The 27736-nt window shown below is 36.3% G+C and overlaps 1 protein-coding gene across 2 annotated transcripts in view; it reads right to left on the reverse strand.

Moving 5' to 3' along the window:
- The window catches only part of LOC145662607 (phospholipid-transporting ATPase ABCA1-like), a 1231974-nt gene that overhangs the window by 684869 nt on the left and 519369 nt on the right, over positions 1 to 27736 (reverse strand). For both annotated transcript variants that reach the window (XM_081728328.1, XM_081728326.1), the window contains one exon: positions 27415 to 27642. In XM_081728328.1, coding sequence (XP_081584454.1) covers positions 27415 to 27642 — 228 coding nt within the window. The remainder of the gene's footprint in view (positions 1 to 27414; positions 27643 to 27736) is intronic.

Consider the following 27736-nt stretch of genomic DNA (forward strand, 5'->3'; position numbering starts at 1 on the left):
ACATGCTATTGGCACATTTATAGATGGATCTGGCATTCCAGAAATGTGGAAGTTTCGTATAATGAGAATATTGTGCAGCAGATCATCGTTCTAGACAAGCAGAAGAGGCACACAAACGTACTCTTGTCTGGAAGTGTTCTAGGTTTGAGACTTAACTGGGATAATCCATTTATTAGATACTATTCGGAGAAGCAATTTATATGAAAAAATGAAAACTTCGGAAGCATACAAGAAAAAAACAACCCAACATTTAAATTGGTATGAGTTTACATGGCCACTGTCGAACATTTGTTAAGACTAATAAGATCAATAAAAATTGGTGACTGAAAAGAACGCCTTAAATGTGTAGAATTAATCATCGGTTACCTTTTTGCCTTGGATTTGCATAAATACTCCGCTATGTTGGTTTATTACATTGCAGAAATGCGTGCATTGAAACAATCCTACCCGGATATATGGACAGTTTGAAATAGAAATTGGGTTGTAAAGAGAACTACCATTCCATTCTGTACTCTTGGTGTTGATGAAGCATTTGAACAACAAGCTTTGAATGTTACAGATGGTTTAGTAAGCATAGGTTAAAACTCCCAAGCATTAGCACCGTATTTTCTAACAACACCAGAACTTAAAACGAATTTCTGACGAGACTTTCCAATTAATCAGGTGTGTGGAACAAGCAGATTTCAGAAGCAAAACAATAATCAAAGCAAGTAATAGTCAGAGAAGATATTACCTTAAACAAATTACGCATAGAACTTAAAGAATAGGAAATCATTTTACGTATAACAGTTCTGATTTAGTAAACATTGCAAATAAGGCTGTTTCCTCAGAAAATATGAAAGCAGATGCCATTAATATTCTCCCTTGGAAATAAATTATACGGAGATTTCAAAAACCAAAGATTCAAATTTTAAACCTCAACCATAAATTTATGGGAACCAATCAAAAAGAATAAGTTAAATCTGTGTTCTAATGCTAAGAGAAAAATAAAAGTAAAGGAAGCCGACAGCATTAAAGAATTTAAGGCACATAGATATTTCCTTTTTTTACGACTACTTGTTATAAGCACGTCACAGTGTGACATCAACTCACATGAAATGATTGGAATGTACAAGTTGTCAGCTGTCCAGAGATCACTTTTTAACTATGACGGTACAATGATTCTATGTTCCAGGAAAGTAAGCTGACTGAGTTTGAAATCTATCCCACCACAACTCAGACCAAAATCAGCTCCATTCGGAAGCTGGTTCGGCTGATGAAAGATCGTTTTCAGTTGCAGTCGTAGAAGTATATGGTAGAACTTCAATCACTTGACATAAGTAAAGGCAAGGCTATCAAAAACTCTGAACACCTGCCAGAAACACTCATAAGATCATTCCACACAATTGTAGGATGTCTCTACTATAGATAGATGTCAGAATGGATCCTTGCAAGTATCTTCCATTCACCTTCACGTTTCTCTCTACCTTGCGTATCACCAAATTATCTTCATAAACGAATCCCGTAACAACCATAATAAAGCCCCGTGGGAAACTTAATTGCACTGATGAACAAAGTTGCTGCGCCCCTTACCGTCAATCCACGGTATGTGATCGCCCGAATGTGACCACCAACAGTGAGATGGAGATATGATTCATTCATTGTGACAACTTTCTTCCATTTTTTAATCCGCCAGGTACGTTTCATATAGTTTCCTGCAGTTCGTCTTACGTTCGGCAATGTGATACAGTAAAAGATGATGTACACGGGCCTTCCGCATACAACTCAATCTGGGGCGCTTGTTGCGTCGTGGGACTTTCTTGGCACGACAATCTACGAATCCCCCTTAGCACTATACGTGTCACTTCGCTTACAGCCCATCCCCCGGTAATTTCCGTGGGTGAGTTTCTCAAGGGGAACCTGTTGTGTGTAACGAGCTATTATGGCTTTCGCAGTAGTCACCTTGAGTGTTAACCCATTCTGTTGACACTGTTTCACAATGCGTACGCACGAAAATTTATCATGAAAAAGGGCCATTACACAATCCCTCCATTACTAGTTGATTTTTGAAGCCATTTGACAACACTCACGCACCTACAAGGCCAGACACAACACTGCCCCCGCCAGCCAACCCGTAATTCAGTATACGCTAGGTGGCATCACCGAATAAAAAACGGTCGGATATACAGCTAAGAACAATCTTCTGTATATATATATATATATATATATATATATATATATATATATATATATATATATATAGGGTGTATCTTTCATGATGGGTCAAACTTCAAGGGATGATGGAGAATGACAAAACAAGTGATTTAAGAGAAGAAGTTATCAGAAAATGCGTCCCTTCTGGGCTGAGACCCGCCGAAAATGTACCAAAATAGAACAAAAATGAACTGAACTAGAGAACGAATTCTGGAAGAAAGGTTGCGTCAAAGGAAATAGTCCATTAATTGACCTGGATATTCATGTACAAATCAATTAGAAACAGTGGCGGCTCAAGGGGGTTCATATGACAGCACGTTTTGGGTTCACAAATATTGGGTAAAACTTACCGAGAAAATGGAAAAGGACACAGAAGGTAATTTGACGGATGAATCCCTATTTCGGAAGTGCAGCAATCCCGAGCTACAGCCCGACGAAACTGCGATTGACTAATACAAACAAGCAAGAGCGAGAGAAGGAAATGTCGGAGAAAGGTCGGGTCAAAGGAAATAGTGCATTATTGGACCTGGAGATTCGATTTAGGTACAAATCGGGTAAATATCCGACGTGGAAGCTGAGTTGTAATTCTCGTACGTAGAAGCGTTTGAAATATCGGGAGCGAACAACATAAATACACAGTGGTATTTCTTTGGAAAAGACGACTGCGCTAATATCGAAGTAGGTTCCACTAGCTACCGGTAGTACAAATTGAGGTGAGTTATCATGATCATCATCATAAGTGTGGTTAGCGACCACTAGCCACAAGAGAGCTCCTATACCCCACAGCTCGAACATTATTGACATGTAAACATTGCCATTTAATATCATCCTTCATGCATCATAGTTGTGTGGTAAGGCATTGAGATCTGAATCCAGAAGTCCTGGAGTCGATCCCAAGTCATGTAAAGTTTTGTGTTCGACGACATCGTTGTACTGATATCTCCGGGTTTCTTCTAGTTCTATTTCACTAAATACTGTAAATATCAGCAGACCTGACTTTCAATAGCCTCACGTTGCGTTTTATTCCACTTCCGCGACGCTGTGGCAAGTACAATGCTCCACACTCATCTTGCATAAATCTTTTCTTGAAAGACCTATTTAGTAGCCCACAACAAAACACATTTCTTCTTGTTAAACGCCTCATTCGACACCTGTCTTTCCTTGACTATCATACGTTAATACGTTGTTTTCTGCACACCAACAGAGGAAACAACAAGGGTCTCTGTAGCTGTACACCCGCTGTATTACAATACTCGAACGTCATGGACGTCAACTTTGGCAGGCGAAGTGTTTCGTTTACTAAACTGAAGAAGACGTGTTTCTATTCCGTGGATAGTCTCTCAGTATCTCTCTGTACTTGTGCGTTGTCTGTGCTCTTGGTTGGTAGCGGAATTTGTTTAGGAGTGAAATGGAGTTCACCTTTGGAGAACTTGCAGATATGATGTTTGTGCATCGGCTAGCTGATGGAAACAGTCATGCGGATGCAAGGTTTTATCACAACAGGTATTCAGATAGCGACATCGAAAGTACTCCATATTTCCAAGGCTATTTCGGCGTTTACTGGAAACGGGACACTTGCGCCCATTACGTCACGACCGGAGAAGAAGAAGAACAATCAGGACTCCAGTCCTTGAACAAGAGGTTCTTGATCGTGTGTCAGAACAACCTTCTATAAGCATTAGAGCATTAGCACATGAACTGGGAGTTGATCACAGTATTGTTTGGATAGTACTCCGTGAACAACAACTACACCCATATCATCCACAGAAAGTTCAAGACCTGCAGCAGTCTTCGAACCCCGTGTGGTGTTTAGTGAATGACCAGTGCAACGCTGTTTGCACGACCCGCAGTTTCATACCGCGATACTCTTCACAAATGAAGCCTGTTTTACTAGATAAGATGTATTCAATAGCCGGAATAATCATGTGTGGGTCTACGAAAATCCTCATGGTACCATTGTGCATGGACATCTAGAGGGATTTGGGGTAAATATCTGGGCAAGTATATTCGGAGACAAACTTATAGGACGATATCACTTACCGCGTCGCTTAACTGTACAAGCGTACGCATTGTTCGTGCAAGAAACACTCCCTGAATTATTAGATGGTAAATCTTGATGTTCATCAACGTATGTGGGTTCAGCATAACGGGCCCCGGCACACTTTGGAGTAGCTGCTTGTCAGTGCCTTGACTATTCCTTCCCGCATAGGTGGAACGGAAGGGCTGGCCCTATTTCTTGGCTGGCACGATCCCCTGATCAGCACCTAATTGATTTCTTCTTGCGGTGGTTATATAAAATCTCTAGTCTACGACACATCTGTACAGAACGATGAAAGCCTCCTTGCACGAACCCTCTCTGCCTGTGATATTAGCACGAAATCAGGCATCTTCGAGAGGACGAGATAAAACTTATTATGGCGATGCCATGTTTCCATCGAAACCAGGAGACGCCATTCTGAGCATCTGCTGTGAATGTAAGTATATTTGCTCTTCCTATCAGTATAATTTTCAGTCTTCTCTAGCCTTAGTATGTGCCATCCTCCATTACCATATAGGCTACTATTGTTGCACCCAACCTACTACGTCACTTCGTTGTCGTTTATGCCGACGTACTTCTTGCTTGGGCACCTACAAAGCACCAAGGATCCTGCTTCCTAGGATCGCTCTCAACCTTCGGTGATATCCGGGCTTCTACCACACACCTGTCAATTACCACAATTTATACCGCTTATGTGTCGCCGGCAAATTGCCTCCTGTTTTGCTATGGCCTCTCGAATCACTGTCAATTCTCCCTGGCCCTTTCACAACGCTCCGATAATAATACAGTACATTTCTATGATTCTTCTCTTCCGCCGCCACTGTTCCTTATCCATTTGTACCTGAATCGAATCTCCAGGTCCAATAATGCACTATTTCCTTTGACCCGACACTTCTCCGACACTTAGTTCTCTAGTTCTCGCTTGTTTGTATTAGTCGATCGCAGCTTCGGCGGGCTACAGCTCCGGATTGCTGCATTTTCAAAATAGGGATCTGTCTCTCGAATTGCTTTCGGGAGACCTTTTTCATCCTTTCGGTAAGTTTTACCCAATGTTTACGATCCCAAAAAGTGCTGTCATATGAGCCCCCCTTGCGTCGTCACTGTTTCTCATCGATTTGTATCTGAATCGAATTTTTAGATCCAATAATGCACTATTTCCTTTGACTCGACCTTTCTCCGACAATTAGTTCTCTAGTTCTTGCTCGTTTGTATTAATCAATCGCAGTTTCGGCGGTCTATACCTCGGCATTGCTGCATTTCGAAAAAAGGGATCCGTCTCTCGAATTACTTTCTGTGTCCTTTTCCATCATCCCGGTAAGTTTTACCCAGTGTTTTCGATTTCAACCAGTGCTGACATATGAGCCCCCTTGCGCCGCCACTGATCCTCATCGATTTGTACATGAATTGAATCTCCATGTCAAATAATGCACTATTTCACCGACAATTTGTTCTCTAGTTCTATTTACTTTATTTCTATTTTGGTACATTTTCGGCGGGCTATAACATAGAAGTAACGCATTCTCGGATAACAACTACTTAAATTACTTCTTTTGTCGAGAATTTAAGGACCTCAATATGTATCATGATAAATTTCGATGGTCCTGTTGTCAAATTGTTTAGTACAACCATGTGTTCGGTTATTGACTCAATTTATCCTCTTTTATAAGATTATAAGGTACGAACGGGCCCGGGAGGGGTACCTAGACAAATCCCTTCAATTTTGGAAATTCTCCAATTTAAACATTTGGTATCATAGTACAGGACCTCAATATGTATCATGAGAAATTTGGATGGTCCACCTCGTTCCCTTTCAAGGGTACAAATTGACAAATTTTAGTACAACCTCATCGATTTGTACATGAATTGAATCTCCATGTCAAATAATGCACTATTTCGCCGACAATTAGTTCTCTAGTTCTATTTACTTTAGTTCTATTTTGGTACATTTTCGGCGGGCTATAACATAGAAGTAACGCATTCTCGGATAACAACTACTTAAATCACTTCTTTTGTCATTCTCCATCATCCCTTAAACTTAGACCCATCATGAAAGATATATATATGAAACCCAGTTCCAAAATAACTATTCATTTTTCAAAAAATATAATACGGAACTTATCAAAGAAAATTTATTTATCTTGTAAATAAGGTATTAAGAGAAAAAGAGTCGGCTGATAAACAACGAAGTTAATGTCGATTTGGCTATCAGTGTTACTGTCATTAACACAGATTCCAACATACAAACACATTACATGTTGTATCTCAGTTATTTTTCTGTTATTCCCTTCTGTTATAACTTTTAATATAATATATTAAATGAATGTTCATTAATTCATCAAATTATTAAATAAGTCAAGTACCTTTAGTTTTCGAGGAAATACTTATATATTATTACAAATTTTGTTTCATTCAGAATGAGCTATGAAAAAGAAAATCGGTCCATAAACAATGGGGATAAATTTTGTTTCTTGAATCGAGTTGTCTGACACGTTGATGCTGTAATGATGTCTACATGCCATGCACCAGTGAGTGACACTAGCAAAATTATTCACCAGAAATCGTCTCTAAATTTAAAACAAAATCACCCTCTCATCTTCACGAAAGCCGCCACAGCATGACATGTATTCAGAAGTAAAATTTTGTTAGTGACTTCCATGCCATTGATCAAGTTTCTTCGTTAATAGTTCATTATAACGTAAGTTTTGCCATAAAAACTGTTATAGAGGTATTTTCTCTAAAATTACCAACTTCAGAGCTTTAATGTTTATTTCATAAATAATTGCACATTAATTCATCAAATTATTAAATAACTCCTGTTTCTTTAGCTCTATGGGAAATACTTACTTAACGTATTATTGAGAATTTAATTTCCTTTAAAATGAGCAATGAAGAAAGAAAATCGGTCCATAAACAACAGAGATAACGCTTGTTTCCTGTATTCAGTTGAAGGCCACTTTGATGACGTTATTATGTCTGTACAGCACTCACCAGAGTAGTAGGGACCGACGTTGGCGCGAATGCCTCACAATGACGTCATACGTCAAACGTCAATGACCTTGGCCCAGGGTCAAAGACCTAGGGGTACTTAGGACCACCCCCTCTAAATTTTGGCAGGAGTACCTTGACCCACACCCCTAAATTTTGGCAGGGGTACATAGGACCTCCCCCCGCAAAATCTAAAAATTTGGTATGGTAGCTTAGGACAATAGTATGTACCTCTATCAGTATTGGGGGTCTATGTCGTTCCCTTTTATGGGTAAAAAATTGCCAAAAATTCAAATTTCGGAGGTTTTTGACCTAATTTATCCCCTTTGATGAGGTGTTATTACCCCATATAGTTATATGGACGTATACAGGGGTCCATTATCTTTCATAGGACATGGGTATATTGGTGCACCCCTTGAAAAATTTGGGAGGGGTACCTTGGCCCACCCATTCAATTTTGGAAATTACCCAATTTAAACGTTTGATATTATAGTACTGGACCCTAATATGTTTCATGATAAATTTGGGTGGTCCACTTCATTCCCTTTTAGGGGTAAAAAATTGTCAAAAATATAAACGTAAGCAATACGTTGTACCACGTGTTTGGTTTTTGGCCTAATTTATCTCCTTGGATGAGGTCCTATTACCTTATATAGTTATATGATCATGTATAGGGGTCCATTCCCTATCATAAGACATAGGTACATTGGTGCACCCGGAGAAGGGTACCTTGCCCCCCCCTTTAATTTTGAAAAATGCTCAATGTAAACATTTGGTATTATAGTATAGGACCCTAATATGGATCACTATAAATTTGGGTGGTCCACCTCGTTCCCTTATAGGGGTACAAAATTGCCAAATTTTAGTACACCCACGTGTTTGGTTTTTGGCCCAATTTATCCCTCTTTGATGAGGTTCTATTACCTTATATGGTTATATGGTCATGTATAGGTGTCCATTCCCTTTCATAGGACATGGGTATATTGATGCACTCCGGGATGGGTACCTTGGCCCACCCCTTAAATTTTAGAAATTGCCAAATTTAGACATTTGGTAACATAGTACTGGACCCTAATATATCACTATAAATTTGGGTGGTCAATCTCGTTCCCTTTTAGGGGTACAAAATTACCAAAATATAAACGTAGTACCACGTGTTTGGTTTTGACCTAAGTTATCCCCTTTGATGAGGTCCTATTACCTTATATGATTATGTATAGGGGTCCATTTCCTATCATAAGACATGTGTATACTGATGCACCCTTCTTAAAATTTGGCAGGGGTCCACCCTTCAATTTTGGAAATTGTCCAATTTAAGGACCTCAATATGTATCATGATAAATTTCGATGGTCCTGTTGTCAAATTGTTTAGTACAACCATGTGTTCGGTAATTGACTCAATTTATCCTCTTTTACAAGATTATAAGGTACGGACGGGCCTGGGAGGGGTACCTAGACAAACCCCTTCAATTTTGGAAATTCTCCTACTGGACCCTAAAATGTTTCATGATAAATTTGGATGGTCCACCTCGTTCCCTTTCAAGGGTACAAATTGACAAATTTTAGTACAACCACGTGTTTGGTTTTTGGAACATTTTACTCCCTTGGAGGAGGTCCTATTACCTTATATGGTTATATGGTCATGTATAAGTGTTCATTCCCTATCCACTTAAATTTTGGAAATTTTTCGATTTAAGCATTCGGTATTATAGTACAGGACCTCAATATGTATCATGATAAATTTGGATGGTCCACATCGTTCACTTTCATTGATAAAAAAATTGCCAAAATATAAACATAAGCCATATGTTGTACCACGTGTTTGGTTTTGACCTAGGTTATCCCCTTTGATGAGATCCTATTACCTTATATGATTATATGGTCATGTATATAGGTTCATTTCCTATCATAAGACATGGGTATATTGATGCATCCGGGAGGGGTATCTTGGCTTATCCACTCAGTTTTAGAAATTGTTCAATATAAGTATTTGGTATCTTCGTACAGGTCTTCAATATGTACCACTATGAATTCGGATGGTCCACATCGTTCCCTTTCATGGGTAAAGAACTACCAAAAATCAAATTTCGGAGGTTATTGACCACTTTGATAAGGATTTAGCACGTTATATGGATATGTACAGTAGTTTATTACCTTTATATGTTTATGTTCCCTTATAAATTTGGGAATTATCGAATAACACAATTCGTTAAACGTTTTCTAGTACCCATTGTAAATGTTGATGTTTCTCTTATGGCCAAATATTCAAAATTTAAAGGTTATTGACCTATTTTATTTTTTTTTGATACGGCTTTACAATTGAATGAGTACAGGATTTATTACTTTTTTCATAAGACACAGGTGTATTTGTGTACCAATCTTAAATTTTGGGAGGGGGTACATTTCTTATTCTCATATCAATAATTGGTAATTGTTCTTAAAATTGGATGGTATTTCATTCATTGGGTAAATCATTGTCAAATATTAGTATGATCACGTTATCAGTTATTGACCTATGATGTGATTAGGTGTTCAGGTCATTGGTACATTGAAATTTTGTAGGATAATTTGAGAATTGTCAAATGAAATTACGTCATTGGTTTTGATTACTCCAGCCTATGGACCAAATATAAACGTAAGCAATACGATATACCACGTGATTGACCTTGATGAGGTAGTGTACAGGGATTCATTTCCTTTGTTGTGGTACTTCTTAAGTTTGAGTACCCACTTGTAGAAAACAGTTGGTTCTACTCGGGTAAACAATTGACGGACATTATTGACCTTATTGAACATATAATGATATGATTAATTCTAAGACTTAGGTATATCAAGAGAAGTATTCTTTAAATTTGGGAATTGTAATAAACAGAATTTTAACATAAGGCGCGAAATTTGAAACAATACTTTGAACTTTAGTGACAGCTTATAGTCTAAGATCATTGGTGGTGATTGATTTGACCTTGAGCTTTAGAATCTGATAGCTAACCTTATTGAATCTTATGACTTATAGACGAAAGGCAATACATGCTACAACACTGGCAAAGTTATTGTTGATGCAATTTGATTGGTTGATCACTGTCTTTCGTGCAATCTGATTGGCTGATCACCCCTTCGTTCAATCTGATTGGTTGATGGTTTTCAAATCTTCGCTGCATTCAGTTTCAAGTTTGTTTTTGTTTGAAATTTTTGTTTGAAATTTACGTTTCAAAGTTTGATTTGACATTTTTGACGTTTAAAATTTTATCGTTTGAAAATTTTTGTTTCGAAATTTTTATTTGAAATTTTTTGTTTGGAAAATGTTTAAAATTTTTGTTTCAAATTTTATCGTTTCAAATTTTTTTGTTTGAAATTTTTCGTTTCCAAATTTTTGGTTTAAAATTTTTGTTTGAAATTTTTGTTTCAAGATTTTTGTTTGAAAATTTTTTTCGTTGCAAAATTTTTTTTGAATTTTTTTTCGTTTGATTTTTTTTAAAATTTTTCGTTTCCAAATTTTTTTTGGTTTCAAAAATTTTCTCAAAGCTTTGTTCGAATTTTTGGTTTGAATTTTTTTGTTTCAAAGTTTGGTTTGACTGTTAAAAGTTTGTGCAATCATTAGTAAAGAACCGGAACTGTTTAGAACAAAAACCTCTGGTAACTTTTTCTTTCATGGTGCAATAGTACACGTCAGAACATGATAATGCAACGTCATCAGTTTTGCATCATATATTAGTATCGTTCGCGTTACTATTCATGATAACGTCATCATGGCTACTTTGTCTGCAGTTTCTAAACACACGTGATGTGAGGAAAACATTTACCAAGATTACTGATTTACAACAGAGTGTATCTTATAGAATCTTAGCTAGCCAAAAAATCCCTACAAAGTTTGGATTAAGAATCGTAGTGAAGCTTGAAAATGATAAGAATATAATTTTACCAGCAAGATATTTACCCATGGAAGCATCAAAACAAGAAGAGCTGCTGCGTTTCTTAAATACTGGATCTGTATCTTTATGTTACAAAGGATTTTTGGGTCGAAGTCATCAATTTGAATTTAGTACACAGCCGGTTTCGTCAGCAATTGTGATGAAATCATGAATTCAAACGTTAGCACATTCCTTTGACGTCAGATATAGCTGTATACAGAATGCGATTTATGAATTTGGTTAGTCAGCATGACGTCAGCAACTGTGATGAAATCATGAATTCAAACGTCCGCACATGTCTTTCCAATGACGTCAGCCGTAGTTCTATAAATCAGCAAATACCGTGAAATCATTTGAGCAAGTGCGTTTCAGCAGGGAAGATGTGTACTTCTAACGATAAAGAATTCATCTTCGCAAGCTATTATCCAATAAATATATTTCAAACAAAACATGTGATGATCGGTATCAGTGCTACAACATTAGAACCTGTAATTCGATTGGGCAAAGCAGAACAATTTGGTGTACAACTGACCTGTGAAGAATGGCATGAATCGACCAAATGAACGATTATTTTCATGATGGGCTAAATATGACCCAAGTCAAATCATTAGGCTCAAATCATGAAGTGGTGCTACGTACAGTCATTGAAGAGAAGATGGTTCTGTTACGTAAAAAGGGTACATTTCATGTCCCTCGCAATATGGTGTAGCTAATGCAAACGAACTGGAACAACTTCATCAACGTATTCCAGTGTGTGAAACATGCAGTGAAAGTATGCAACAAAACAAGTATATTCCTGAAAAAGTACTATTTTGAAAAATGTGTCATGCATATTGTACAACATGTATCTAGATGTTGTGATGGTTGTCAACATCGTTCGTGGGCGCATACCTGTATTGATAAACAGTTTATTTGTGATCAAATGGACATTGAGTTTCCACCAATTGATATTGCAATAGACTTTAAAAAACTTCAATTGGAATTAAAATTATATGCTAAAGACAAACTAATGCAAGAAGTTCAAAATACATTGTATCGACAATATCCAGATCCTTTATCTGGTATGGATGTATGTACAGTGTAATAAAATGATCCATTTCAATGAATTGTATTTTTTCATTTCAAATACAACCCCATGTTCTGACGTGTACTATTGCACCATGATAAACAATGTTGCCAGAGGGTTTTGTTCTAAACAGTTCCGCTTCTTTACTAATGAGTGCACGATCTTAAAAATATCAAACAAAAAGTATACAAACAAAAATTTCGAACAAAAATTTTGAAGCAAAATTTTGGAAAAAATTTTTGAAACAAAAAATTGGAAACGAAAAATTTTAAACAAAAAATTTCAAACGAAAAACACTTAAACAAAATTTAGAAACGAAAAAAAACTTCAAAGAAAATTTTGAAAAAAAAATTCAAACAAAAATCGAAAAAATATTCAAACAAAAAATTTGGAAACGAAAAATTTCAAACAAAAATTTGAAACGATAAAATTTCAAAAAATTTCATACAAGAAATTTGAAACAAAATTTTGAAACGAAAAAATTTAAACAAGTTTGAAGCAAAAAATTTTGAAACGAAAAAAAATCATAAAAAGTTCAAACTAAAAATTTCCAAACTAAAAATTATACGTTTCACGGTTAACCGTCAAACTTTATCAATGTTTAACTATTCGATTTCACGTTTCACGGTTAAGCGTCAAACTATCCGGTTTTTAACTATTCGCTTAACAAATAAACGGTTTTGATCATGTTTATCAGTGAGTAGAAAACGTTGAACAAAACCATGATTTTTAAATGTTAAACAAAACTTAAACTGAATGCAGCAAAAATGTGAAAATCATCAGCCAATCAAATTGCAAAAAAAGATAGTGATCAACCAATCAGATTGAATGAAAGATAGTGATCAACCAATCAAATTGCATCAACAATAACTTTGCCAGTGTTGTAGCATGTATTACCATTCGTCTATAAGTCATAAGATTCAATAAGGTAGCTATCAGATTTCTAAAGCTCAAGGTGAAAACAACCACCACCAATGATCTTAGACTATAAGCTGTCACTAAAGTTCAAAGTATTGTTTCAAATTTCGCGCCTTATGTTAAAATTCTGTTTATTACAATTCCCAAATTTAAAGAATACTTCTCTTGATATACCTAAGTCTTAGAATTAATCATATCATTATATGTTCAATAAGGTCAATAATGTCCGTCAATTGTTTACCCGAGTAGAACCAACTGTTTTCTACAAGTGGGTACTCAAACTTAAGTACCACAACAAAGGAAATGAATCCCTGTACACTACCTCATCAAGGTCAATCACGTGGTATATCGTATTGCTTGCGTTTATATTTGGTCCATAGGCTGGAATAATCAAAACCAATAACGTAATTTCATTTGACAATTCTCAAATTATCCTACAAAATTTCAATGTACCAATGACCTGAACACCTAATCACATCATAGGTCAATAACTGATCACGTGATCATACTAATATTTGACAATGATTTACCCAATGAATGAAATACCATCCAATTTTAAGAACAATTACCAATTATTGATATGAGAATAAGAAATGTACCCCCTCCCAAAATTTAAGATTGGTACACAAATACACCTGTGTCTTATGAAAAAAGTAATAAATCCTGTACTCATTCAATTGTAAAGCAGTATCAAAAAAAATAAAATAGGTCAATAACCTTTAAATTTTGAATATTTGGCCATAAGAGGAACACCAACATTTACAATGGGTCCTAGAAAACGTTTAGCGAATTGTGTTATTTGATAATTCCCAAATATAAAAGGGAACATAAACATATAAAGGTAATAAACTACTGTACATATCCATATAAAGTGCTAAATCCTTATCAAAGTGGTCAATAACCTCCGAAATTTGATTTTTGGTAGTTCTTTACCCATGAAAGGGAACGATGTGGACCATCCGAATTTATAGTGGTACATATTGAAGACCTGTACGAAGATACCAAATACTTATATTAAACAATTTCTAAAACTGAGTGGATAAGCCAAGATACCCCTCCCAGGTGCATCAATATACCCATGTCTTATGATAGGAAATGAACCTATATACATGACCATATAATCATATAAGATAATAGGATATCATCAAATGGGATAACCTAGGTCAAAACCAAACACGTGGTACAACATATGGCTTATGTTTATATTTTGGCAATTTTTTTATCAATGAAAGTGAACGATGTGGACCATCCAAATTTATCATGATACATATTGAGGTCCTGTACTATAATACCGAATGCTTAAATCGAAAAATTTCCAAAATTTAAGAGGATAGGGAATGAACACTTATACATGACCATATAACCATATAAGGCAACAGGACATCATCCAATAGGGTTAAAATGTTCCAAAAACCAAACGCGTGGTTGTATTAAAATTTGTCAATTTGTACCCTTGAAATTTGAACGAGGTGGACCATCCAAATTTCTCATGATACATATTGAGGTCCTGTACTATGATACCAAATGTTTAAATTGGAGAATTTCCAAAATTGAAGGGATTTGTCTAGGTACCCCTCCCGGGCCCGTCCGTACCTTTATTCTTATAAAAGAGGATAAATTGAGTCGATAACCGAACACATGGTTGTACTAAACAATTTGACAACAGGACCATCGAAATTTATCATGATACATATTGAGGTCCTTAAATTGGGCAATTTCCAAAATTGAAGGGTGGACCCCTGCCAAATTTTAAGAAGGGTGCATCAATATACACATGTCTTATGATAGGAAATGGACCCCTATACATAATCATATAAGGTAATAGGACCTCATCAAAGGGGATAACTTAGGTCAAAACCAAACACGTGGTACTACGTTTATATTTTGGTAATTTTGTACCCCTAAAAGGGAACGAGATTGACCACCCAAATTTATAGTGATATATATTAGGTTCCAGTACTATAATACCAAATGTCTAAATTTGGCAATTTCTCAAATTTAAGGGGTGGGCCAATGTACCCCTCCCGGAGTGCATCAATATACCCATGTCTTATGAAAGGGAATGGACACCTATACATGACCATATGACCATATAAGGTAATAGAACCCTATCAAAGGGGGATAAATTGGGCCAAAAACCAAACACGTGGGTGTACTAAAATTTGGCAATTTTGTACCCCTAAAAAGCAACGAGGTGGACCAACCAAATTTATAGTGATCCATATTAGGGTCCTATACTATAATACCAAATGTTTACATTGAGCATTTTTCAAAATTAAAGGGGGGGCAAGGTACCCTTCTCGGGGTGCAACAATGTACCTATGTCTTATGATAGGGAATGGACCCCTATACATGATCATATAACTATATAAGGTAATAGGACCTCATCCAAGGAGATAAATTAGGCCAAAAACCAAAAACGTGGTACAACGTATTGCTTACGTTTATATTTTTGACAATTTTTTACCCCTAAAAGGGAATGAGGTGGACCACCCAAATTTATCATGAAACATATTAGGGTCCAGTACTATAATACCAAACGTTTAAATTGGGTAATTTCCAAAATTGAATAATGGGTGGGCCAAGGTACCCCTCCCAAATTTTTCAAGGGGTGCACCAATATACCCATGTCCTATGAAAGATAATGGACCCCTGTATACGTCCATATAACTATATGGGGTAATAACACCTCATCAAAGGGGATAAATTAGGTCAAAAACCTCCGAAATTTGAATTTTTGAAATTTTTACCCATAAAAGGGAACGACATAGACCCCCAATACTGATAGAGGTACATACTATGGTCCTGAGCTACCATACCAAATTTTTAGATTTTGCGGGGGGTGGTCTTATGTTCCCCTGCCAAAATTTAGAGGGTGGGGCAAGGTACCCCTGCCAAAATGTAGACGGGGTGGTCCTAAGTACCCCTTGGTCATTGACCCCGGGCCAAGGTCATTGACCTTTGACTTATGACGTCACAAAGGTCGATTCGCGCATAACGGGGCCTCTATTACTACCAGTGAGTGACATCATCGAAATTATTAACCAGAAAGCCTCTCTAAATCAAAAAATAACCCTTTCATCTTATCTTGACGAAAGTTGCCATTATAAAATATATATCTCCCCTCGTATCAGGCAGAGTCGGATCGCATCATAAATATAATGATGGCCTATTCATCCCTCGAACTGATTCTTCCGCAACACGGAGTTGGGCTCATGATTGCAAAGCACCGTGAAGGGAAGACTGTCAAGTAAGATTTATGATCTTAATTTTGTGTCTAGGCAAACTGTAGCAAATGATCGGAGTTGATGTCTCGTTTCATTTTTCAAACGAATTCTACTGTTACTTATAGCGGTACACTAGTTTTTACTATGTAGATAAACTCCTAATAATAATAATAATAATAAACTCCTTTCAGTTTTCTTTATCACGAATGACTAACACAAATGTACTTTCACAAATATTTTTATGGTTATAACTTTCCAATGTCTTACAAAATTTCTTAGCATATTGCAAAATCGTTTTGGGTAGGTAAAGTAAAGAACAAATTTTATTAATGAGTAGTTTTGCAAAATCTACTGGATACATAAGGGAGCGAAAAATGCATGCACAATCAAAAATATTTTTATATGTGTGTTTTATTAAATTTTAGTTAAGTTACAAGGAAAACAGAATAGTCAGAGAATAATAAGAAGAGAAGGTTGGTTTGCTTATATCCTGACCCATATACTAATTGGAACGGGATCAAGATAAGAAAATAATAAGGAGTACGGTATAATACGGTAGTAATTCCCCACTTGACCGCGTTTTGGACTTTGACCCCGACATTTGTGACGTCATAGGTCAAAGGTCATTGACCTTGGCCCGGGGTCAATGACCGAGGGGTACATAGGACCACCCCTTCTAGATTTTGGCAGGGGTACCTTGGCCCACCCCCTAAATTTTGGCAGGGGTACATAGGACCACCCCCTTAAATTTTAAAAATTGCCAAATCTAAAAATTGGGTATCGTAGCCTAGGACCATAGTATGTATCTCTATCAGTATTGGGTGTCTATGTCGTTTCCTTTCATGGGTAAAAAATTGTCAAAAATTCAAATTTCGGGGGTTTTTGACCTAATTTATCCCCTTTGATGAGGTGTTATTACCTTATATAGTTATATGGGCGTATACAGGGGTCCATTAGCTCTCATAACATATGGGTATATTAATGCACCCCTTGAAAATTTTGGGAGGGGTACCTTGGGCCACCCCTTAAATTTTGGAAATTGAGCAATTTAAACATTGGGTATTATAGTACAGGACCCTAATATGTATTATGATAAATTTGTGTGGTCCACCTCATTCCCTTCTAGGGGTACAAAATTGCCAAAAATATAAACGTAAGCAATACGTTATACCACGTGTTTGGTTTTTGGTCGATTTTATCTCCTTTGATGAGGTGTTATTATCCTATATAGTTATATGGTCATGTATAGGGGTCCGTTCCCTTTCATAAGATATGGGTATATTTGTGCACCCCTTTAAAAATTTGGGAGGGGTACCTTGGCCCACCCCTTAAATTTTAGAAATTGCTCAATTTAAACATTTGGTATTATAGTATAGAACCCTAGTATGTATCACTATGAATACGGTGATTCACCTCGTTCCCTTCTAGGGGTACAAAATTGCCAACATTTTAGTACAACCACGTGTTTGGTATTTGGTACATTTTATCCCCCTTTGATGAGGTCCTATTCCCTTATATGGTTATATGGTCATGTATAGTGGTCCATTATCTATCATAAGACATGGGTACATTGGTGCACCCCTTTAAAATTTTGGGATGGGTACCTTGGGTCACCCCTTAAATTTTGGAAAATGTCAAATTTAAACATTTGGTATTATAGTACAGGACCTCAATATGTATCATGATAAATTTGGGTGGACCACCTCGTTCCCTTTTAGGGGTAGAAAAAAAATTGCCAAAATATAAACGTAAGCAATACGTTGTACCACGTGTTTGGTGTTTGGTCCATTTTATCCCCTTTGATGAGATCCTATTACCTTATATGATTACAAGGGGTCCATTTCCTATCATAAGACATGGGTATATTGTTGCACCCTTCTTAAAATTTGGCAAGGGGTACACTGAAATTTTCCAATTTAAGCATAGTACAGGACCTCAATATGTTTCGGTGTTCCTATTGCCAATTTTTTTAGTACAACCACGTGTTCGGTTATTGACTCAATTTATCCTGTTTGATAAGGTTATAAGGTATGGACGGGTATCCCCTTTCAATTTGGTAAGACCCTTAGGGTGTAGTACAGTGATCGATGATTTGGTTTAGATGCGCGACGAGGTCCCTGGTCAATGTTCTCTAGGAATTAGGTGGAAACTTTGCCCAGGGTTCTCGTCTTATATCGCACAGTTCTTTAGGAGAATCTGATAACGTTGTATATGGAATGAACAATAAAAATACATAAATAAGCATAAATTGTATTTTATTCATTTTTCTGGTTTCTTCTTTTTCTTTCTTATTGACAATGTTTGTATATTGAGCTGGATTTCTTCATTAGACCGCCTCCTCTTCTTGATTGCGATGATTTGTTTCCATGTTTTGCAGCATAGCACCCGTTTGCAAAGCTTCGTATTGTGAATTCTGTAAAAAGAACGAGGAAAAAGATGATTAGTATAGAAATAAATGATGATAAAAACAAATACACTTGCAATGATAAATATGATAAAATTACTTGGAAGGTATATTGCAATAGTCTACGATCATTAGCCGTGGGTACTGTTGTGAACAAATATTGAATTTCACGCAGAGATTTTCCTTGGGCTTTACAGCACAAATAAAAATAAGCATAATAGCTACATACGGATGAACCAAGACTTTGCATTTGGCTATTATTATATTTATAGTACATACAATGAAGTTTTAAGAATGCAACATGTTGTGGTACATGAGGAAAGCCATAGCTGTCAAAATATACTCCAACACCGCGATTATCAATATAAATTGCAATCCAATGACTTCCTAGTTTTGTAGATGGATCTGTATTTACAATGATTGCCAGAGGAAGAGAAATCCGTGAGGGCAACTCATCGCTTGCAAATACCCCGGTAAAATGATTTCTGAACAATGGACTACCGTTTAAAGCACTAGCTAATTGTAATGTATTCAACATCGTGAATGGAAATGATACATAACGTATACGTACCTTGTAATTTAAAAGTCCAGGATAATGTTGCGCTGGTGGTCTATCTCTAGGAGTGAGGAAAACTCCCCATACACAATACAGTTTGCAGGTGCTGCTAATTTCTCTTGGAAATGAACTTCCAATCGGATGGCTCCATGTTGTTGTAAATTCCAATAGTGACAATCTCCAGCAGAAGAATCGGGAGTTAGGTCAAATACAAACAGTGTATATCCATTCTTGTAGTCGGCTCTTGAAATTGTATTTCCAGTATTGGTAAAATGTATGCCAGAGCCTGAGAACAATGTGTGGTACGATGAAATGTAGAGATTTTCTTCAAAGTTGGGTTGCAATGGTTTTGAAGGTACAGCTTTTCCATCCACGTACAATGTAAAGAAATTGTTTAGATGTTGAAATTCAAATGGATAGCTGGTAATAGTTCCACTGGATGTTTCATTCGATGTAAATCCTACAATAATACGATTTGGCGATGTTCCCATAAACAGGTTATCAATAGTTTTGGATTGTATATCCTTCGGGATGGTAAATGATTTCATTTGAACCCTTGTCAGAGGATACTTTGCCGGTGTAGATTGTAAAATTTTATTGTGTGCCAATTTGACACTAGGGCTGATGCTGACTTTTTTCACCTGCAACGATGCATCTAGAATATTGATTTTTGCATTGACACCACTTTCACCGGCCATGAGACAAAAGTTTGGTTTTGTAGGAATAAGTTTCACACGTAATTCCACTCCATGAATTAAAAATTTATCTTGATTAAAAATGTCACAATGAAGATGTCCAATCATATCGAATTTCATACTTTGTTTGGTCAGTTCATAGCGTTGTTGAAATCCTTTGTTCTCACTTGTGGTTGCGTTCATATGACCAGCCGTATCTTGAAACCACATCGCTGTTTGTAAATGTGTATTTTTAGCTCCATCACTATAACTGAGCAGTTTTTCCATGTACGAACGATATGGATGATTATGTGACGGAAATGAAATCAGTTTATTGTTCAAGTAGATTTGTACTTCACTAAACATAGCATTTAGAAAATCATTGACAGGTCCAATTGCTTTATCCGTATTGGTGAAGGAGGAACCATCTGGTTTCACAATTTGTGCTTGGATGTACAATAATGTTTGTGGCAAATCAATATATTCATCACTGCTACCACTCACTACAAATTCTATTGGTGAATTTTCAGCTATTGAACTAATTGGTTTGTAGCCTATAATACGATTGTCCAGAACACTGGTTTGCGTGGGTAACGTTGAAAAAATGTGCAATTCACTGTTTACACATTCACAGGATTGATGATGTAAGAAAGCCATCGTTGAATTAATCAAAAATATCTGGTGACGATGCCAATGATCTCTTCTTCTTCTTATGTGATAATTTACGTCTCTTCGTAGGGTTGATGGTGTTGTTGATCGTTGGAAGGTCAACCTCAAACTGAGAGCAGTCATCCCATTTTCGTTTATGGTATCCACTTCCCAGCGTAGTTTTCAACTTATTTTTAGCTTTTTCTTGTAAATTTGTTTTTGCCTCTTGCATCCGTTGATGAAACGATTCTTCCAGCGGTTGATTCGAGATCACAACATCATTAATCATATTGGCACCTGATTTTAATAATTCTTTTCCAACAGTTTTAGCTCCTTGCTTCACAAGTGGTAACACTGAACGAAATAAGCCACCAAGGAAACTTCCAATGCCATGTCCTGCTTGATAGGGACTTCCCACATAGACGTTGCCGATACCGGATAACGCTTGTTTTTGGTAGTATTGCAAATACGGATCAGTCATGACGACGACGACGGAAGTGTAGTTTTGTACACACCGTTCCAAAGGTGAATGGCATCCGATGACCTGTGCTATCCCTTATATCGATTTGTATTTGCTCAAAATTCATTTTTTCCACCGGAACACAATGTGCAGGATTAAAGATTTGTAGTGCATGACTTCCAAAAGTATGATTCACAGGATCCATGTTGACAATTCGTAGCAAGGGTACCATTGTATCTCCAACAATGACCGATTCAATAATGTCACAGTAGACGTACATTTGTGATGGTAAACCTAATCGTACATCTGGTGTATATTCTCCCTTTTGCATATCTTTTAAATCACTTTCGGTTCAAATCCAAGCATTAAACTAACACTTGGTGAGAATTGTACAGAAGTATGGATTTCCTTATTGGGATGTCTTATGAGGCATATATTATTAGTTGCATCATGGGATATAAATAAATTGGTTTCTTTATGATGTATATTAATTGCATGAATAAGATCCCGTATATTGTTATAATAGCGTACAGGGATCCTTACAAACTTCCACGGTTCTTGATCATTACTACTTGATGATTTGTAATATATTTTATTGTTTTCGCTGTTAATGTTCAGTAAAGAATGTGGATAATGAATCTCTACAATTGCCACATCCCATTTCTGGCGAAACTCTACACGTCGTTGTAATTTCGTAATATACGAAGTCAATGTATTTTCTGGAAAATAATCCATGGAACTATTACTGGGAAGTGTAACGTAAAAATCTTGAATCAGGTTCCATTCTTCTTCTTCAATGAAGTTACAGGGATCCACGAATTGAATGAGGAAGGATATCCTTTCCACTGGACGAAATACTCCTTTCTGCGACCTTTTGTTCTTGTACGTAATATTTTATCGATGAGGAACGTCGAAGGGAGCGGTACTGGTTGTAATTCTTCTCTGTAGAAAACACCATCGATGAGTTGATGATTTAAATCCTCTAGTCGATACACTGGTGGGTTTCTTGGTACAATGGCTTTTACTCTAAATATTTCCCAAGTCCAGTTCTCGAGGTAACCCTTGTCAAAGATACGTTTTGTTTTACTTATACGAACAGTATCACCAACAGATAAATCCGTATCTTGTTTTGAACGTTGTAGCTTCTTGTCGTATAAGTTATGCCACACCTCCAGTAAATTGTCCTGAGAAACGTTTGCAGGTGCCATTTTAATACTGGAATGCCGACTTTCATTGCATGCTTTTACAAGTAAAGGCAATACTTGATGTAATTGTATGTTTGATATTTGGTAAAGTATTTCCACATACGATGTTTCAATGTCTGATTAAATCTTTCTGCGATGCTGGCTTTAATATCTGGATCCTTTGTTGTAACATGTTGCACGTTGTGTTTCCTGAGAAATTTTTGTACTGTCTTGTTGGTAAATTCAGTTCCTTGATCACTACGTAGCACAACTGGTTTCCTGTCCTGGAAAATCATTTCAAATGCATTCACTATATCCTCGGCACTTTTTGATTTTAGTGGTACAGCCCACCCGTACCGACTAAACACATCAATCACTGTAAGAATATAGCGGTAATTGTCATTATAGTTTTGAACTGATTGTAAATCATTTAAATCACATTCCCATTGATCATCAATATTGTTGACAAGATAAAAATCTCTACGGAAACGACGACGTACAGGACGATGTAACGTGTAGGTAGGTTGTTTGTTTAACCAAAGTTTTATTTTGGCTAGAGGTATAGATTTTCCTGTGGCTTGCCATAATTTCTTTGCAGTAGAAAACGATGCAGGATGTGCTGGATTGTAGTAAATGGATTTCAACTTTTTGTTCATGGTTTGTACGTTGACCATTGTGGAATGATACGTTTTCTTTTTGGTCGGACTTCTAAAACATCATCATCATCTTCTTCTTCTTCTTCTCCGGAAGAAAATAATTCAGGTGCCGGTTTTGGTGGTGCAGATCCTTCAGATGCTGTTGTACTATTATGCTTGACAATATAGTTTAATCTTCGTGGATTACCAATCAATTCTTGAGGTGTGTTTGACGATGCAAGGTAGTTGCAAAACAATTCCCAGCCTTGAGGATTAGAATGTTTCCTCGGTCGAGTCACATCGCACATTAAATCTACAATATTGGATCCATGTAGTTTATTATCGTTGATGTACACTGTTTCTTTATGATCCCACGTAATTGCGTTATCTTGTTTTAAACGACGGAATAGTAGTTCGGCTTTCTTACGATACATTTGTGGTATTGCGGCTAAAATTTCTTGTTTCCTGCTATCGTCAACATTCGGGACGTCACCATCAGGTTTCATTGATGTAATTGTAAGTGTTATTGGTTCTTCTTGTTTACGTATCACATAAAGATATTTCTGTAATATTCTATTGTACTGATTCCATTTTTCTTCATCACTTGGATACGATGTATTCAATATAGATTGCATTTCACGATCGATATTAGATTCTTGATTTTCACTCACACGGGATGATGATGCATGCATTCGTTGAAGCATTTCTTGTGGCACTAAAACCATCTTCTTGCTATGTTCCATGGTGTTTATTGTTTAAACAAAATACTGGATAACACACTTCCTACAATAGGTGCAAGTAATGCAGGTAAGAATCCTCCTTGTTGTACGGCTAAATGCTTCTTCTTTTTATCCAATGATTTTGTATTGTCCACGAGATAGCGGAGCGTGCTCTTGTAAAGCTTTAATCTTGACTTCTGCGCACTTGTCAGTGGAACATTGCCTTTTAAGACATTATAACAACATTCACAAATACTATGAATTAATGAAGCGTCTGCATTGGCAATAATAGCTTTATGCAATCTTGGTTTAGCTTTGTGCAGAGCCCGTAGCAGATCAGCGTGTTTCACTGTAGGAGACATCGTGACAGACTAAGTCATTCTTTTCACATGCACAATAATTTAAACATGTTTTGTTGGTACGTAAACATAATGATGCAAATCGTCGGGGAAAATATTTGTACGAAATCGCATTTCATCGGGTGTATCTTGTTTAAGATCCATCAGTAAATAACCATGTGGATTTCTTGTTGCGTCTGCATAACTTTCTTGTAGAAACAGTGGATGCTCAGGCATGATTTGATAACTCATATGCTTGATTTGTGACTTGTCACGTGAATTTTTAAACAACACCAAATACGAACCATTTGAACTCATATTTCTATTTGCTTTACTTTGATGAAATACATTTTGCGTTATAAAAATCACACTAATATTTCGATGATGTGATCCTTTTGTGAACATATCAACAATATCACTGTTCACTTCTCGCATATGGTCATCAATAATAATCAAATGTGGTAAATTTTGAGGCTGAAAATATTTCATTCGTGGAAGTCCTTCGTGAAATTCTACTGGAACCGGCATTGTTGCATACACGTCTTGCCATTCTGCATAATACCGGTATATCTTACGAAATTTTGCATTGATCATGGTTGGGAGATGTGACAGTAATCGCCTCACAAAATATGTTTTTCCACACCCACTAGGTCCTGCGAGAATACAGGTAAATGGAAGTTTCCACTGTGTATCCATGATGAACACTAACACCTTGTTTCAAAAATGATGCGTATTCAAAGCGAGTACAAAAATTTTTTGTTTCAGTTTGTAAATTCTTGCACTCACTGGCGTGAAAAGGAAAAAACTGTTCATCTGTTTATCGAATAGTTGAAAACCGTTTATTTCTTAATCGAATAGTTGAAAACCGTTTATTTGTTAATCGAATAGTTAAAAACCGGATAAAGTTTAACGGTTAACCGTGAAAGCTGATCACTGTTTGATTTAAAATCTATTTGAAAAATTTTTCGTTTCAAATCTGTTTTGAAATTTGTTTCAAAAATTTTGTTTGAAAATTTCTTGTTTCAAAATTTTGGTTACAAATATTTTTTGTTTGAAATTTTTGTTCGTAAATTTATTGTTTCAAAATTTTTTGTTTGACAATTTTTCGTTTCAAATTTTTTTTGAAAATTTTTCCTTTCAAAATTTTTGTTTGAAATTTTTTCGTTTCAAAATTTTTCGTTTCAAATTTTTGTTTTGAAAATTTTTTAGTTTCAAGATTTTTGTTTAAAAGTTTTCGTTTCAATTTTTGTTTCGATTTTTTTTGTTTGAAAGTTGAAAAAAAAAGTTTTAAATGCCATGAATCTTGTTCAAAGTTTCCACCTAATTCCTAGAGAACATTGACCAGGGACCTCGTCGCGCATCAAAACCAAATCATCGATCACGTGACTGTACTACACCCTAAGCGTCCTACCAAATTGAAAAAGGATACCCGTCCATACCTTATAACCTTATCAAAGAGGATAAATTGAGTCAATAACCGAACACGTGGTTGTACTAAAAAAATTGGCAATAGGAACACCGAAACATATTGAGGTCCTGTACTATGCTTAAATTGGAAAATTTCAGTGTACCCCTTGCCAAATTTTAAGAAGGGTGCAACAATATACCCATGTCTTATGATAGAAAATGGACCACTTGTAATCATATAAGGTAATAGGATCTCATCAAAGGGGATAAAATGGACAAAAAACCAAACACGTGGTACAACGTATTGCTTACGTTTATATTTTGGCAATTTTTTTACCCCTAAAAGGGAACGAAGTGGTCCACCCAAATTTATCATGATACATATTGAGGTCCTGTACTATAATACCAAATGTTTAAATTTGACATTTTCCAAAATTTAAGGGGTGACCCAAGGTACCCATCCCAAAATTTTAAAGGGGTGCACCAATGTACCCATGTCTTATGATAGATAATGGACCATTATACATGACCATATAACCATATAAGGTAATAGGACCTCATCAAAAGGGGATAAAATGTACCAAATACCAAACACGTAGTTGTACTAAAATTTTGGCAATTTTGTACCCCTAGAAGGGAACGAGGTGAATCGCCCGTATTTATAGTGATACATACTAGGGTTCTATACTATAATACCAAAAGTTTAAATTGAGCAATTTCTAAAATTTAAGGGGTGGGCCAAGGTACCCCTCCCAAATTTTTAAAGGGTGCAGAAATGTACCCATATCTTATGAAAGGGAATGGACCCCTATACATGACCATATAACTATATAGGATAATAACACCTCATCAAAGGAGATAAAATCGACCAAAAACCAAACACGTGGTATAACGTATTGCTTACGTTTATATTTTTGGCAATTTTGTACCCCTAGAAGGGAATGAGGTGGACCACACAAATTTATCATAATACATATTAGGGTCCTGTACTATAATACCCAATGTTTAAATTGCTCAATTTCCAAAATTTAAGGGGTGGCCCAAGGTACCCCTCCCAAAATTTTCAAGGGGTGCATTAATATACCCATATGTTATGAGAGCTAATGGACCCCTGTATACGCCCATATAACTATATAAGGTAATAACACCTCATCAAAGGGGATAAATTAGGTCAAAAACCCCCGAAATTTGAATTTTTTACAATTTTTTACCCATGAAAGGAAACGACATAGACACCCAATACTGATAGAGATACATACTATGGTCCTAGGCTACGATACCCAATTTTTAGATTTGGCAATTTTTAAAATTTAAGGGGGTGGTCCTATGTACCCCTGCCAAAATTTAGGGGGTGGGCCAAGGTATCCCTGCCAAAATCTAGAGGGGGTGGTCCTATGTACCCCTCGGTCATTGACCCCGGACCAAGATCAATGACCTTTGACCTATGACGTCACAAAGGTCGGGGTCAAAGTCCAAAACGCGGTCAGGTGGGGCAATTACTACTGATATTCTCTCTACCCTATTCCAACCATAAATACTAATTAGACCTATATGAACATCAGATTCAACGTTCAACTGGAAGAATTATCTTCCAAACGTACACACTTCACTATGAAATCAGATTTGCGGTTATGCATGGTCTTCGATGTCATTAACTGTGTACAAAGCACACAATATCGCCAACTTCAAACTTACTGTGAATGCATGCAAGTAATATGTTCAAATTCAAGCTTGTATTACCATTATACTTCGTTTATTATTAAAATATTAGTTTACAACGATTATACCTTTTGCTAACAATAACGTGTGATTATATTGCATGACTGTTCAATGAGTTACATTGTCTTGTGTGTCTGGCATTCACATAAATAGCACCATCTTTCGTGAGACTACATAGTGTGCAATTCGTCGTGATTTGGCAGATGTTTGAAAATATCTGTAAATAACCTTCATTAGTTTCGATATGAATTTTTACCATGTTTAATCTCATCATTTAATCTGTTTTACGTTATGAACAAAATACTTAACACGTAATATAACGTATAAATACTTACCTATCCTCTACATAACATGGAGTTGGGGTTTGCTGAAGAAATATCCCAGGAAGTTTGCTTTGGTTGGCGTTTGTATGTAATGCTATGATAGCTTGGTCTATCATATCTTGAATATAAATAAAACCACTCAAAAAATATTTGGTATCTCTTAACGGATCTCTTCGAGGTCCTAATTTGAACTTTGGATCTCTAGACATTTGTGTACTGTCTATATATGAATCTATCATCCTAAGATTAAAGAAATAAATTTCATAATACTCGTAATTTGTGGATGAAATAAAGTTATAAAATTACAATATAAAGAGAAGAACGAACAGATTTC

This window comes from Thermobia domestica, chromosome 10 (assembly GCF_964235325.1).
Source record: "Thermobia domestica chromosome 10, izTheDome1.hap1.1, whole genome shotgun sequence".
NCBI lineage: Eukaryota > Metazoa > Arthropoda > Insecta > Zygentoma > Lepismatidae > Thermobia > Thermobia domestica.